Here is a 15399-nt window from a genome sequence, read left to right as displayed (position 1 = left end):
TTTCCATTTATATAATTAATAAACCTGTTTTAATTCAAGATTACTACACCTGAATTTCCCCCACTTTTTTTAAATTAATAAGGTGACTAAAATTTTTTTGATAGAAGCACAAAAAATTTAGTTACGTATAACCAACTTTTAAGCAATCATATTAAGAGAAAAATAAAAAGATGGGAAATCAAAAAGTTCTCACCTCAATCGCTCATAACTAAGTATCGAATTATCGGAAGGATGGTCCACGATTCCTTATTGATTGAAATTAAGGGGCGCAATTTAAATTTCTAGTAATTATAAATATTTATTTTTTTTATTATTAATTTTGATTTTGATTTTTTTAATTTACTTTGACTTTTATTATTCAAAATTTTTTAAAAATATTCCGCCATTTTTTTCGTAGATGTCGCTTTTTCTTTTTTTATCTTACTGCCACACCAGTGTTACTGCCAGTAGTTAGTGAATGAAAAAAAAAGAAAAAATGATAATAATAAAAATAAAAAATGGCAGCTTAATTTTTTATGTATTACCGGTTTTAAGTTTTTCATTACTTGCAATTAAACAAAAAGAATTTAGATAGTGATTTTCAAAAAGGTTCTTGCAACAAAAAATTGCCGATACAAAAAAATTAGGCTAATTCATTATATTTTTCAAAAGTTGTCATGCTTCCGAAGATTCGTGCAAGACAATTGACAGCACTGGTTTTTTTGGATTAAAATAATTTATTTAAAATTAATGGAATAATAAATCGACTTAATACCGAATCAAAATTAATCCTTAACAAATTTTCAGTACTAGTATACAATTTAATCCAATTTATTGTAGTCAAAAGAGTGCAGAGATGATTTAACATGAGTGAATTAATCGAAAAAATAATGTCGATCGTAAAAAGACACACACAACGCGTTTGCGCTTGAGGTGTGTAAAAATGTTTGAAGTTAAGTAAACTCAAAAATTTGCAATTTATATCAGACAATATACTTAAAAAATATAAATTATTCATCAAGTTAGATTAACTAACAAATTAATGATCGAGATTATGCAAATTTACTTTATTTATACAATCTAATGAGATCGAAAAGAATAAAAAATCTTTTGCTGAGCTCCATTAGATATACACGGTTTCTTTTATTCTTATACGACTGAATAAGTTGAATTTAATCACTTCTAATAAATATCAGTTAATCTTTATTGCCTCTTCTCAATTACACTTTTAAATAATTTGATAAATAGCAACGAAATTTTGATCGTCAATTACAAAAAATAATATCGCAATCGAAAATAGTGACGTCTGAATAAAATAATTCCGCGCTTATTTTTTTTTTTTCTACCAGTTCACTAAATTGTTTATTGAAAAATTAAAAATTTTAATAATTTAGTAATTTAAAAAAAAAAAATCCAGACAAATTAACTCGTATCCTTTATCTTCATATAAAACTGTAAAGTTAATATTAACTTTGGACATAAAAAATAAAAGCTGACAGCAAACAACGTGTATAACAACATAACATGTAAATATATGCGCCCGGAAAAATAAAAAAATTTATGCCGAAAATTAAAAAATGCCAACATAATAATTCGATTATTTTCCAATATTGAATGCAGGTAATGAACATGATTCGATATTTATTGAAAAACTAAAAATTTAATTGACAACCCGGGTCGCAAAAGTTGATTTGATTTTAGTCTAACTACCTGGAAAAAAAGAGTTTCGTCGTCATACTCTCTAAACATGAATAAGTGAAATAAGTGGATATTCACTAATTCTGAGTGCCACCGAACCACTTTTTGAAATTAGTGGTTCGGTTTGCACTTGGAATTAGTGAATATTCACTTATATTCACTAATTCATGTTTAGAGAGTAAGAAAAATTTCGTTATAGTGGAAAATATGATTAGCTTACGGTAACAAATCATTTTATTATAATAACAAATGAAATTGTGTGGTAATTAAAAAGTCGATTCGTTATGAGAACACATGATATTCATTGCAACAATATCATCGTATTTCAAAGCCGGCATTTGTTGCCCTAAGTTATCTTAGCTCATGAGTACAAAAATTTTGTCAGCTGTAAATTCACTTTGTCATTTTATCAAATCACTTTTTTTACTGTAACACAAAAGTTTTGTTGCAGTTACAAACCATTGCTAGACGCAATAAACAATTTGCTAGCGTTACAAAAACATTGTAATTATAACGAATGTTTCGTTTTCCGTATATCAAGGCAGAAATTTGTTATCGTAAGTTATCTTGTATTGTGGTTACAAAAATTTTTTTCCATGTAGACTGTATTTGGACTAATTAGCCTGTCCTGCATAAGAAATTTATGATCTAAAGACGATCAAAAACGGGCTAAAAAATCTGATTTCGGTTTAGATAGAAACAAAAGAATAAAACGTATTTTACAAAACAACATTTTGATTTTGATTTAGAAGCGAAAACCAGACTAAAAACTATTGAAAACAAGCCTGAAAATAGTCTAAGTAAGGTATAATACACTATAAAAAATTTTTGGTGTGAAACTGGTCTCCAAGGACTTTATATGTTCGATGTGAATTGACGGAGTGGAATTTTCTTAGTGTAAAATAGTAAGCGGTGTTTTTTTAACGCCATATGAGTGTTTTTTTTCACACCGTTCGGTATTACCTCAAATATGGTCCGATAATATAATCTATAGTTAAAACTGATCAAATAATTATTATTATTGATGTAGATTTTAAAATAAAAATTGAATATCTAGTGTCGAAGTAATCGAGAGTTTTATTTACAGAACTTATATATTTACATTATTGGTGGTGTGGACATTCTAATTCACACGGTCCAAAATTCAACACCGTGCGTTGTGTAATTTTCACACCGGCAGGGTTGAAAATTTTAACACTAAATCATTCACACCACACCGCGAACTCAAAATTTTTACAGTCTTTAAATAAAACTCAATTAAATTTCAAATATTAATTAATTACAAATAAAAAAGTAAAATTGATTAGACAACTTAAAATTTTCATTTGATTTAAACCAGATCAACTTTTCTACCCGGGAAACAAATGATTCTAAGTATTTTGTTACTTTATAAATATACTTATCTACAGTGATTTAAGATGTCAAGTACCATTCAAACCGTTACAGCATTTCTAACAATTTATGATACCCTCTCTTTACTATTAAGCGTAATTTTATGCACCAATAAAGTAAAAGCATAAATATATACATACCCATCGGGTAATTGCTGTTTCTTTGTACTTGTTAATTGAGGAAACATCCCTTTGTACTATCATCTTGTCCAGTTTTTTATTTTCTCTATTTATTCTTAACAGTTTATAGTAAATTTATATTCAAATTTCAAATATTATCTTTCTAATTAACGAAATCATTCAACACCTGATCAACAAGATATGTCTGTTCATATTATTCACATACTACTTAAAATAAAAACCAACTTATTTTTTACACAAGTCATTTATCACTTTTTCCTTTTCTAACTATAAAAATATTTTAAATAACCGCTTTCAAAATTTTGCTATTAATTATCATTCTTATAATTTAAAATTCGAACTAAAATCACTGTTTTTTTAATCCTAAGTCTATATTCCGCGATTGTTCAATCCCTATTTGAATTAATAATTTACTACTTTTTGATGCACAGTAAGTTTTTCTATACTAGTTAACACAATTATTTTTAAAACCAAAACAACGTTAAATTATAAAAAAACTATTATTAGTCACTAAAGTTGAAGTCACTGATGTATATTCTAATTGATAATTCATTACAGTTGTTTAAGCATAATTGCCATGATAAAGCCTGAGTAATCAAACTCCTTGACTACTCAATCGAAAACATTGGGGTTGATTTATAATTACACAAATAATCGGACGTTTTAGTGATTGTATTCCGCTGAATATTTAATGGTGTATCTTAATTTAATTTATATATTTAACTGTTAGATCCTTTAAATTTTAATTTCACACCTAGAACATTACGATAAATGAACTGGAATAATTGTTACTGGGTAAATTGTACACTAAAAACTGTAAAATAATTATTTAAATTTGCTAAGAGTGAATTGTTAATGAATCACTGAATCATGTAGCACAATATGACTAATGTGGAGTAAAAAAAAATAATAAATGCTATTAAATAAAAAATAAAATAATGAATTCCATGGTAAAAATTTCACTTTACACTTGATTGGGCTTTACCGCAAGGACGGAAGCGCCTATATGGAGGACGCGTTAACTTCCGGTGACCGATTGTGAAGACCCGGCACGCAAGTTCACCGGCCGACTGAAGCTTACTTCGGCCCGAATTTTCAACCCGTCTTCGTTCAACGAGTTCGCCGCCTCCATAGTCTGGCAACGACCACGAGGGGGATAAGAATGGCGCCTGCGCTATGCTGATTGCATCTACCGCGCGCTCAGTAAGAGAATAGAGTCACTGCACTGTCTCTTGCAATGATATAGATTTACCACGCACTAGACTAGTCGATCCCTTTTTGCCGAAAAAATAAAATAAAAAAAACAAATACACCCAGCGATAGCTAGTATACAATCGAATAACGATGAAAAATACGTCTATGAAGAAATAATCGCAAGGTTTTTTTTTATTGGAAAGCTATTTTCAGGCTCATCTCATGCACTATACGGAAACGCAATTTGCCAAGCATACAATGATTGTCTGTTCACCACTCTCGTGTAGGACCTATAGAGCTCCTCACAATAACAATACAATCGTGATACACACAACGTGGCTTGCCACTATCCCTTTAGTTTCTCTACGCTATTATCCCTAGGGTTACATTGCCAATATTACCCAATATCGAATTACTACCGTAAATTGTTCAGGTTTACGTTCGCTAACTAAATTATACATTACTAATGACACATGTCCATAGATTTTATCCTACAAGCATCTTTTATAAGTCGGTAGTTTCTGTGAACGCCAATAAAGGGACCAGGTGCGACTATATTATTCAATAAGTATCTAGTAAAGTAAAATCACATTAAATAACTTAATTCGCTCTCAAATTAAATCAATTGAACCTACTATAAATCAATTAATATACACAGTTTCGTAATATTGTAACTCTGTACCATAGATAGACCCGGGTTGAAAAATTAGATCTGTTTCAAAATAAATGACAAATTCAAATATGTCTAATTTAATTTAGGTTTTTGAATCGTATTTATTTTACATGGGAATTTAATCGGTTTTTGTCTGTATTATTTTCTATCCAGGCCAATATTAGACTTGTTTTCGTATTATATTTAGTCTAATTTTAATCGCTTTTAGATTGAAAACAGAATCTCTTGTTATAATTATTAGTCTGTGTCCATTTGTCATAAAACATTAATTTATTTAATGCCGTAAAAACTGTGGCGTAGAATTCGATGTTTGTTTTGTAGCTACTTGATATTTCGGACGTCAGAAATTGATATTTCGACGAAATATATTAATATAAATTTGTTATTTATTTTAAATAAAAAATTATAATAAAATGAGGTTATTTTCTTTATAATACTATGTATTTTTAATTAAAATTATTTGTTATTATCGTTTTAATTCATTTCAAGTGAAACAATTAGGTTATGCGCTTAAATAAGTTAAAAGAATTAGTTCTTTAATCCTAATAAACGATTTATTGTGCCCCAATAAATCATTTCTTAAATACTACTAAATATTTATTTGGTGGAAATAAATGAGCTTCACTAAATGATTTGGCACCTGTAACCAAATATTTAGTATTGCAAGGTTCGTTACTAAATCATTTAGTAAATACAACTAAATTCTTCTACAGGGAAAAAAATTTACTGTTGCTGCAACATGTACCTGAAGATCGGAACGTTTTTCGCGGAACGAAAACAGAAAAACGAAATGAAAAGTAAAAAATCTACTGGATCTAAATTTCTGAAATGTTTCGCACGTCAGCCGAAAATTGCAAGCCACCTTAAACTACCCCTTAAGACGCCTTTAGACTCAAATTATAAAAATTATTTTCATTTTCGTTACGTGAAAAACGTTCCGATCTTCAGGTACACGCTGCAATAGGAGGCAGCCATGTTGCAGCAACAGGATTTTCCTGCAGCTGCAACATGGCTGCCTCCTGTTGCAGCAACTGTACATTTTTTTCCGTGTATCAGTGTTGTTTTAAAACAACAGATCCAAAAGAGCTTAAAATTTTTATAATAGATCAAATACAGTCCAATTAGACTAAAATCAGATAAAATTTTTCGACCGGAGAGTAAAATGTTATAATATTTATTAGAATAATTATATTACATAAGATCGGTATCATAATTTATGAAAACAAGACAGTTATAGCAAAGTGTATGCATAAATGATAATTTTCTATACTAAGAATCTTATATTAAAATAAATTTCTAATGACTGCAACAAGAAGGGAGATCATAAATAATTAATAACAGTATGAAACCTTAAAATGATAAGAGTAATAAATTATAACTCTGATATATGTGTCTATATCAAACGAATTACAGACTTGACTGAGCTTTTAGAGTTGCTCTATTGGTTTTCCATTTAATAGAAATAAATTCAGTGTAGTGACAATAATTTGTTGAAATGAAGAACAGAAGATAGACTATTTCAGTAACAACGATGACAGCAAGAAAAGCAATAAGAGTTGATATAAAATTTTGTTAAAGTGACGAATGTATATAGTGGGTTTTGAGAAAATAAAACGTTTTATCGAACGTTTCCAAGAATAAATGTGCATTAAAGACAGGTTAGTTTTGTCGTTGTCAGTTAGGCATCTTTTGCAATGAAGCGACGGAAATAACGTAGAATTGTTTGATTCGTTGGGCGCTATACGAATCTCAGAGGGTTAATAGTTGAACGTGCCTGCGAGCTATGCTTTGGGACGACGAGGATATCTCAAGCTCTGCTTTCTTCTATAGTCACTCCCTTCACCACCATGTGGAGTAGTCTACTGTCCCCTTTACTCTGACTTTACCTTCTGAGCTCCCTCGTCTTCTGTTTTCATTCCTCTCTATCATTGTTCCTCTTCAAGAAGTCGTTGATACAGCGCAACCCCCTTCATCTCTTCACCCCGACGCCTCTTCTAACTCTCTCGACTATTCCTTACCCTTCTGAACAACCCTCTTGTGTCGTCTGCGTTCTTACTGCGCTTCCGACAATGCCTGCTTTACTGTGATAATATGCTAATCAGTCTATTACAATGTTAATTAATAAGCAAGGTTGTCTATCGTATTAAACGGCGATATTTCGACTATCACTGTAATAAAATTTATTGTAAGTTTTTAAAAACTTACAGGTTAGAATATTTTTAGCTCAATGAAACTTTATAAACAGCGAGTAATTACTTTATTTTTCAGTCTACACTGAAAAAGAGCGGTGTTTCAAATGGACTCAATTTAACACCGTGCAGTGTTAAAATGAAGTAAAAACGGTGTAGGCGGTGTAATTTAGCGGTGTTCAATCGATGTAAGAATAAAATTCCACGTATAGAAATTAGAAAAAAAATGTATTACATATAAAAACATAAAAATTTAATGAATATTATCTGGAGGAAATTTCAATTTTTTTACGTACTTATTTGAATAATTATTCATGTGGTACGTAATTTATTTAAAAATTACACATTTTTACGCCCACTATTTCAATCACTAATTTATTAATTTAATTAATTAATAAAAACACTAATTAACTGTAGTGATCGAGAAAGTAAAAATATTCACAAAGTAAAACATTTTTAACACCGAAAAATATTTTAACACCGGGAAATTTTTTCGACACCGGTAAACAACATGTTAACATTAGTAAACTACTTTGCATTAAGTACATTGTAGTACTAATTATTGATAATAGATTCCACTTTTTAGTATTATTTATTAATTTTTAATATTCTATTTTTTCCGTGTATTTACACCGATGGCGGTGTTATTTTAACATTGTTTTCAGTGTTGAAATTTAACACCTATACCGCCGGGACTTACCCCGGTTTTTTTTTACAGTCTGATTTATACAAAAGTGCACATTGAAAAATATTGTGCTAAAATCAACATAGTTTGTGTATTAAAAATTGTCGACATAAAAATTTGTGATTTTTTTTTAATCACAGACTATTTGTACTGAATTTTAGCACTAAATTGATATTAAAATTTTAACGAAATTCGTTCAATATGAAAAGTAAATTCCATACTTTTTAATTACTTGTGACACAAAAAAAAATTACCTTTTACATTTTATTTTCATAACGCGTTGGTATTTAATAAATATAATTCATATATTATTTTGAGGTTATAAAAATTGATAAAAATTGTTATTCAATATTGACCCATTTTTTTATTGACAAAAATATTTTTATCAGAGTGGAAAATCGACAAAGAGAGTCACGTAATAATAAATATCAGTTGTAAATAATTGATAGCTTAATTGCATTTGAAAAACGAAGGCCATAGAGGGATGAGCAGGGTAAGAACGCCTTTTGTAAATATTTAAATGATATTATATGAAAACGTAGATACTATCGAAATATTAAGATCCTGAAAATTTTAGACTTTAACCTAAATCAGTTTTTAAGAAAAGCAAAAATAAGCAATAAATGGAGAATGATTTTTATTTTTGCATTGAGTGGACCGATTTGTTTGAAAATTTAATAAGTCATGCAGGCGATAGAGAGCTTTTCTAGATACCATGGACCGATTTTTAGCTTAACTTCATGATCAAAAAAATGTATTAGAACAACAAAATAATTTATACTAACAATGAAATAGTTTATAATTATAAGGGAATTTCTTTCATCCATTGAATTCTGAATAAAAAAAAAAATGAAATTTTTAAAATTTATTTTATGTTAATAAAAGCAGTGCAACAAAACTAAAAACTATTAAGACGTAACTGATGCTTGTGGCGCTTCGCGTGACTGTCGATAGAGTTTTCAACATAAATTTAGTGTTAATTTCAAAGTGACACAATAAATGTTTGTTCTATTTTCGCACTAGATAACAATCTCACAGTACAAATTTAAAAATATAAAACCGTGTTTTTAAATTTTGTTTATATGTGCACGTGACATTTAATTATTAATATTGGAATAATAAATTAATCTTATCAAAGTTCTTTTTTCATCAACTAATGAAATAAAACTAATAACTAATCGCACTTATTAAATCCTATGCCACAGAAGTTACTGATAAAAAAAACCATTTAATATGTATCTGAATTTTATATTTACAGTTAATTTTATCTCTGAACGTCCATCATATGTCAAGACTTTTCTGTTTTCTTGCACCTTTATTCTTTTTTTATCAGTATAAATTCATTTATTTTTTGTTTTTTTCATCATAGAGAATTTCTCGTGTGCAAACGAAACATGGAGCGCATAAGACCAAGGTGACAACGCAATTTCACGACTTCTTCCTTGTCTCTTCCTTCACCTCAACCTACTTGCTATCATGAGCTTACGCAACCATATAAAATTGTAGAAAAACAAGAAAATAAAAATGTATGAGAGATCGTTTCTCTGAAACGTTTAAAATTCTCATTTTTATATAAACTCAAATTGCGTATCTATATAACACTTTTGAGGTTGTCAAACTCCACAAAAAATATGCATTTTTATGATTTCACTTAAGGGGTTAGGGGTAGTCAGAATTTTCAAAAAATCGATTTTTTTTTTTTTGCATTTTCTTAAAGTATAATATTTTAAAAATATTGTGTGAAAATTTGAAGTGAATCCGACAAATTCTTTTCGAGTTATTTAACAATGACCAAAGGACGCTCGGGTGCTACGTGGCATTCGAGAGCAGGTAGCTAGAAACAGCTGCAAGCAACCGACCTTTCGGGTTTCATTGTCATGAATATCTCCCCATTTTAATGTATTTATAATTATATATATATATATATATATATATATATATATATATATATATATATATATATCCTTCTACATATATTCACAATTTGTAGGTAGTACAAGAACTGAAAAATAATTTTTGGTTGCCAGTATACCTGTAGTCGTTGCACTGATCAGTCGATAGTTTTGTGATAAATTATTTCTCAAGTGAATTAAATTATTAACCATGGGACGTGATTCTAGAAAGGTTTCAAGAGAACTTCGGAGTTCTGAAAAAATTAATAAGTCGCGTTCAGTCAAAAGAAAGAATGTTTTTAATCCGAAAACAGCCGAACGTGATGAAAGTATTCAGAGTACATCTTCTAAAAAATTAAAACAAAACACTGAAGATGATGTACCTGAAGACAGCAGTACTGAATTTCGAATAATAAATTTTATTCAGGTATTCACTGCAATTTCTGCTCTTATAAAATGTAAAAAATGTGATGGAAATGTAGTGTTTCAAACAGCAAGTACACGTGGGCTGGGATTCAAAATTGTAGTTGCATGTAATAACTGTGGAAATGAATATATTCCTTCCTGTTCTTTCGTTGGGCATTCTTATGAAATAAACAGACGTTTCATTTTTGTAATGAGAATACTAGGAATAGGATACGAAGGATTGTGCAAGTTTTGCGGCCTGATGGACATGCCGTCTTTTTTAGATAAATCTACGCATACAATTTTACTGAAACAGATTTTGAATTGTAGTAAAGCCGTCGCAGAAACCTTCATGACGAAAGCTGTGAATGAAGAAAAGCAAGCAATGCCAACAACTGAAAATGAAGATATAAATCATCTAACTGTATCGGGAGATGGAACCTGGCAAAAACGGGGATATACATCGTCATTTGGAGTTTCTTCTATAATTGGCTATTTTACTGGAAAGATTCTTGACATAAACATTAAAAGTGCATATTGTAAGCTATGTGAGTATTGGAAAAAAAAAACAAATACTGTTGAGTTCGAGGAATGGTATCAATCGCATGAAGATGTGTGTTCTGCTAATCATCAAGGGTCTTCTGGGAAAATGGAGGTGGATGCGATGGTCGAAATGTTTTCGTATTCTGAAACTAAATATGGAGTTAAGTATGCCAACTATATTGGTGATGGTGACTCCAAGACCTATTCAGGAATTATAAAATCAGATCCTTACGAAAATACAACTGTAAATAAAAAGGAATGTATAGGGCATGTCCAAAAGCGGATGGGGAGTCGATTACGTACGCTGAAGAGTAAACAAAAAGGTCTTGGTGGTCGAGGTAAGCTCACAGGAAAATTAATAGACAAACTAACTGTGTACTATGGTTTAGCAATACGCCGGCATTGTGATTCTATTGAAAATATGAAATCTGCTATAATGGCAACCTTTTATCACTACGGCTCGAGTGATGAAAAACCGAATCATGATATGTGTCCAAAAGGCGAAGAATCTTGGTGCTCTTACCAGCGCGCTGAAGCAAGAGGAGAGCTTGATACCTTTTCTCACGATTATTCTCCTTTACCTTCTGATGTTTTAAAAGCTATCAAGCCTATATACGAAGATCTTAGTAATGAAAATTTACTTTCAAGATGTGTAGGTGGATTCAATCAGAATAATAATGAAAGCTTTAACCAACTAGTATGGAAAATATGCCCAAAAACGGTAAATACTAGTTTTACCATCGTACAAATAGCTGCATACGTTGCTATGTGTATATTTAATGAGGGTATAAATTCATTATTAGTCTTGATGAATACACTAGGACTTAATTGTGGGCCTAATTCTCATCGGTATGCAGAAAGAATGGATGCTGCACGTATCAAAGTAGCAGATAAGCGCGCTAATGATAACACCCGAGAAGGTCGATTGCAACGTAGGCACCAGCAAATCGATATTTTGGAAGCTGCTATGTCGGCTGAAGAGCTATTATATGGTCCAGGAATAGATGACTCAGTGTAAGTTATTAAATAATTCTTATAATTCGACATAAATCCATAGCAAAACTTTAAATGCGTTTTTCTCAAAACTATGTTTTCTGAACTGGTGATCACTGTAACTTAAAAACTGCTCGGTAGATTTCAATAAAATTTATTGTACTTTTGAAATACATTAAAAACTCGTGCCTGATCGAAGGATTTTTTTTTTTTTTCAAAATTTCGATTTTTTTTTAACAATAAACTGTCGGTTTTTTTCTCGAAAATTTGAAAAAAATTTCCTGAGGCCGCCATTTTGTTAATTTCGAAAAAAAAAAAAAAAGCTTCGATCAGGCACAAGATTATCTATTAATAAAACTAATTTTTCTTGTCCGATTGATTTTAGATGAATCTCCAAGGACTTATGATGATCACCGCAAAGGACTTCGGGAGGAACGGGCTCTACAAAAACAGCGATAACTTTTTGAATTATTAATTTTTTTTTTTGAAATTTTCGTGAAGTCAAATCGAAACGTGTTCTAATAAAGCTATGTTTTTATTTTTGTCAAATAAAGTAATTAACTACAAAAAAAAAATTATTGAAAATCATCATTTTTTCATACCCCTGAGTACCCCTAACCCCTTAAATGTATCTTGACTAAACAGAAATTTGTTTTTTAATGATTCTATGACACTTTACACATCTGTTTTTTTTTTCTTGTTAAAGAAGCTTTATATGTTCCACAATAAACACACTTGTTAAACTGTAAAAAAAAAAAGAGCCATCCGGCCTTACCCGGAATGGAAAGTTAGATTTCTTATGTAAATACAATAAAGCTACAATAGTGTAATTAATACTTATTTTGTAAGTTTCAACATGAATTTCAAGGAAATGAGTTATGCCTAATCATTTAGAAGTTATTAGAAGATTAAGCTGCAAAAGTAAGTTTTTTTATTTTTCGGGAAATTTTCGATATCATCAAATTGTTAGAGAAGATGTTTAAAAAAATCAAGTATTACAGTGAAAATTGAAGCTAATCGTCCAAACTTGAGATACTTTTTACGAAATTAAGTTATCATATTCGGTTCAAAAGTTATTTAAGGATAAAAAGCCAGAAAATTCAATTTTTCGAAAATCAAAGAAAATTTGAAACACCCACAACTTCCAAACTAATCGACCGATTGGGCTGATCGACATATTGTGAATATTGGAATTCACTGATTTGATAAGTGAATATGAGAATCTACTCAATCGAAAAGTGAATATGGGAATCCACTGATTTCATCGGTGAAAAAAAATATCATATTGCGAAAAAAAACATAAGACACTTGTAATTAGATCCGAAATGTGATTAATCTATTAGAATCATTACTAAGAGGAAGTATACATGATTTTGATTGATGAAAAAATCCCGGTGACTGCTGGGCTCGAACCTGCATCTTTCCGATTCAAAGTCTTTGATGCTATCCACTGCGCTGACCTACGCATGTGATCGCGTGTGTGTAAATAGTATATTGGTTTTGATACCAAACAATAACTGATGAAGAAATAAAAAATCCGTGATGTTATGATTGACGTACTCTTCATATAAATATATTATTGTTCTGTACTTCTATTTTTTTTTTATTTTAAAAGTTTTTTATTAAAATTTTTAAAAATAGCACCATCATAATTATTAATTATATTTAAATCTAGTAAAATATTTAATTATTTGCTAGTTAAAGTTACTAGTGAAATTGTGAAATTCATAAATTAAGAAGTGAAGAACAGTTTTACTTGTAGAAATTATGAAAATATCGCTAGTTCAGTAGTGAAAATCACTAATTTGCTAGTGAAAATTGCAGTACTAAATTTATTAGTGAGAATTCACTAATTTGTTATTTAAATACACTGGTTATGAAGCGAATACTGCTTCACTAACGTAATTAATGATATTTCCACTAATTCATGTTTAGAGAGTAAATTCTTGAGTGAATGGTATTTTTTGACTCTACTAGATAAAATAAGATATATGGTGGCAAAATTCTTCGATAAGTCGATCGTGAGACCCATTGCAATAGTCCGATTTCTAAAGAAATCTACCTAAAAACTGAAGTAAATCCAGGTGGTGTGGGTGTTAAAGTTTTCGGTGTTAAATTTCAACACCGAAAACAGTGTTAATATAACACCGCTGCCGGTGTAAATATTCTTTACTGGTGTTAAATTTTTGTAGAAGTTTTACAGTGTATAAATATCGACTAATTTAATCCTTAGAAATTAATTTTATTTTTCAACGTTTTCGCTAAATGGAACAAAAATTCAAATTTTCAGTATTTTAGTTTTTTACTGTTTGTTTCTATGTCCCGTTTTACTCTTCATACTTTCTGTAGAATCTACAATATTTCGAGCGTAAATAGTCGAAAGTCGAGAAATAATATAAATGCATAGTTTACTGAGAGCGAACAAAAGATTTTCAATAATTTCTGGTCATTGAATTTTTTTTGTACGATTTTATGCATGAAAATAGTCGTGACTACCAACAACTATCTATTGAATAGATTCTATTCCTCATCCTTGAAACCGTACTCAATATTTCTAAATATGTTCGGTCACAATGCCAGAGGTTGGAGCAGTTATTCGATATTACGATACGTTGGAATTCGAAGATTATTTTCGTAAATGGACGATGAAACACTAGGAAAAATTCTATTCACGCAGAAGTTTTAATTCAAGAGTGATTATGTTGAAAAATAATCTTTATCGGATTATCGATCGTTGTGGGGAAGTCTACAAGAATGAGAAATTCCTACTATATATAGTCTGAGTCTCTGGTTTGTCTTCATACTAGTAACCTATCTACTCATACGGCCGCGATCAGTTCCGAAACTACGACCGGATATTCTTGGAACAATTTCAACTCTTGCCAACAAACTTGTGTTATTCAATGGCGCCCAAAGAGTTCAACAAAATGAAGAGCATTTTAAGCGAAAGAAAAAGAAAAAGAGAGAGTGATACTACTTAACGAGCTCACGTTTGCCGTGACCATGCACCATAAAACTCGTGGTCTCTCGATAAGAATCGATTCAATTACCTATTCAATTACCTTGAAGGATTCATGATGGGCTATAGCCACGAAGCCAAAGCTCGATGAGACTTTTTCGTCACTATCAACCTATTCTCAATGGAGTATTTACTGAAACACATCAATAAAGGAAATACGTTGGAATAATTTGAATATCTGACTGACAGAAACTATTTTATTATGAAACAAATATATTCGACTGAAATTTAATGACCTAATAAGCTTGTTTAGATAAATTATTCATCTACTAAAATTGTTTTTAGACTACACCACAAATTTCCGACGTTCATCATTCAATGTTAATATAATAATATGATTCTGGTAGTTTAAATTGATGCATTGTTAAATTATTTAATTAATTTGAAACATTCATTCTACTATAGATGTATTCAATTTTATTTTGTTTTGCGTTTTTAATTTTTTGCGAAAATTTTAAGATCCAAGAAAGCTATTCTGGTTATACCTTTCAAACAAGTTGATTGATTCGAATCAGTCTTGTACCATTCAAAGGGGCTTGTTGGCCGTCATATTTGATACAAATTTAAGATAAATTGGTCGATTAAATTCTGAGTTAT

The 15399-nt window shown here is 30.1% G+C and overlaps 2 protein-coding genes across 13 annotated transcripts in view; one reads left to right on the top strand and one right to left on the bottom strand.

The window, feature by feature from the left end:
• Nucleotides 1-15399, bottom strand: part of LOC130672312 (agrin-like) — a 448227-nt gene that overhangs the window by 340009 nt on the left and 92819 nt on the right. For 4 of the 11 annotated variants that reach the window (XM_057476809.1, XM_057476812.1, XM_057476814.1 and 1 more), the window contains exon 1: nucleotides 3210-4262. The exons of the other annotated variants lie outside the window; for them this stretch is intronic. The gene's annotated coding sequence lies outside the window, so the exon portion shown is untranslated. Of the gene's footprint in view, nucleotides 1-3209; nucleotides 4263-15399 lie in introns of those variants that run through there. 11 annotated transcript variants of the gene reach the window in all.
• LOC130672316 (uncharacterized) lies at nucleotides 9935-12371 on the top strand. Of its 2 annotated transcripts, none has more exons than XM_057476825.1 (3): nucleotides 9935-11511; nucleotides 11612-11804; nucleotides 12169-12371. In XM_057476825.1, exons 1-2 carry the CDS (start codon nucleotides 10054-10056, stop codon nucleotides 11675-11677), a joined length of 1524 nt encoding a protein of 507 aa, XP_057332808.1. In that variant the 5' UTR covers nucleotides 9935-10053; the 3' UTR covers nucleotides 11678-11804; nucleotides 12169-12371. The 2 variants fall into 2 exon arrangements, with proteins under 2 accessions (XP_057332808.1, XP_057332809.1); XM_057476826.1 differs by having other exon boundaries at nucleotides 11594-11804.

Source organism: Microplitis mediator, chromosome 7 (assembly GCF_029852145.1).
Source record: "Microplitis mediator isolate UGA2020A chromosome 7, iyMicMedi2.1, whole genome shotgun sequence".
NCBI classification, from domain to species: Eukaryota; Metazoa; Arthropoda; class Insecta; order Hymenoptera; family Braconidae; genus Microplitis; species Microplitis mediator.
The sequence above is the reverse complement of the archived record's forward strand: the minus strand, read 5'-3'. Positions and strand labels throughout refer to the sequence as shown.

Coding starts and splice junctions, on each gene's coding strand:
- LOC130672316 (XM_057476825.1), top strand. CDS start 10,054: ATGGGACGTGATTCTAGAAAGGTTTCAAGAGAACTTCGGAGTTCTGAA. Junction 11,512..11,611: donor GGAAAATATGCCCAAAAACG/GTAAATACTAGT, acceptor TGAATACACTAG/GACTTAATTGTGGGCCTAAT.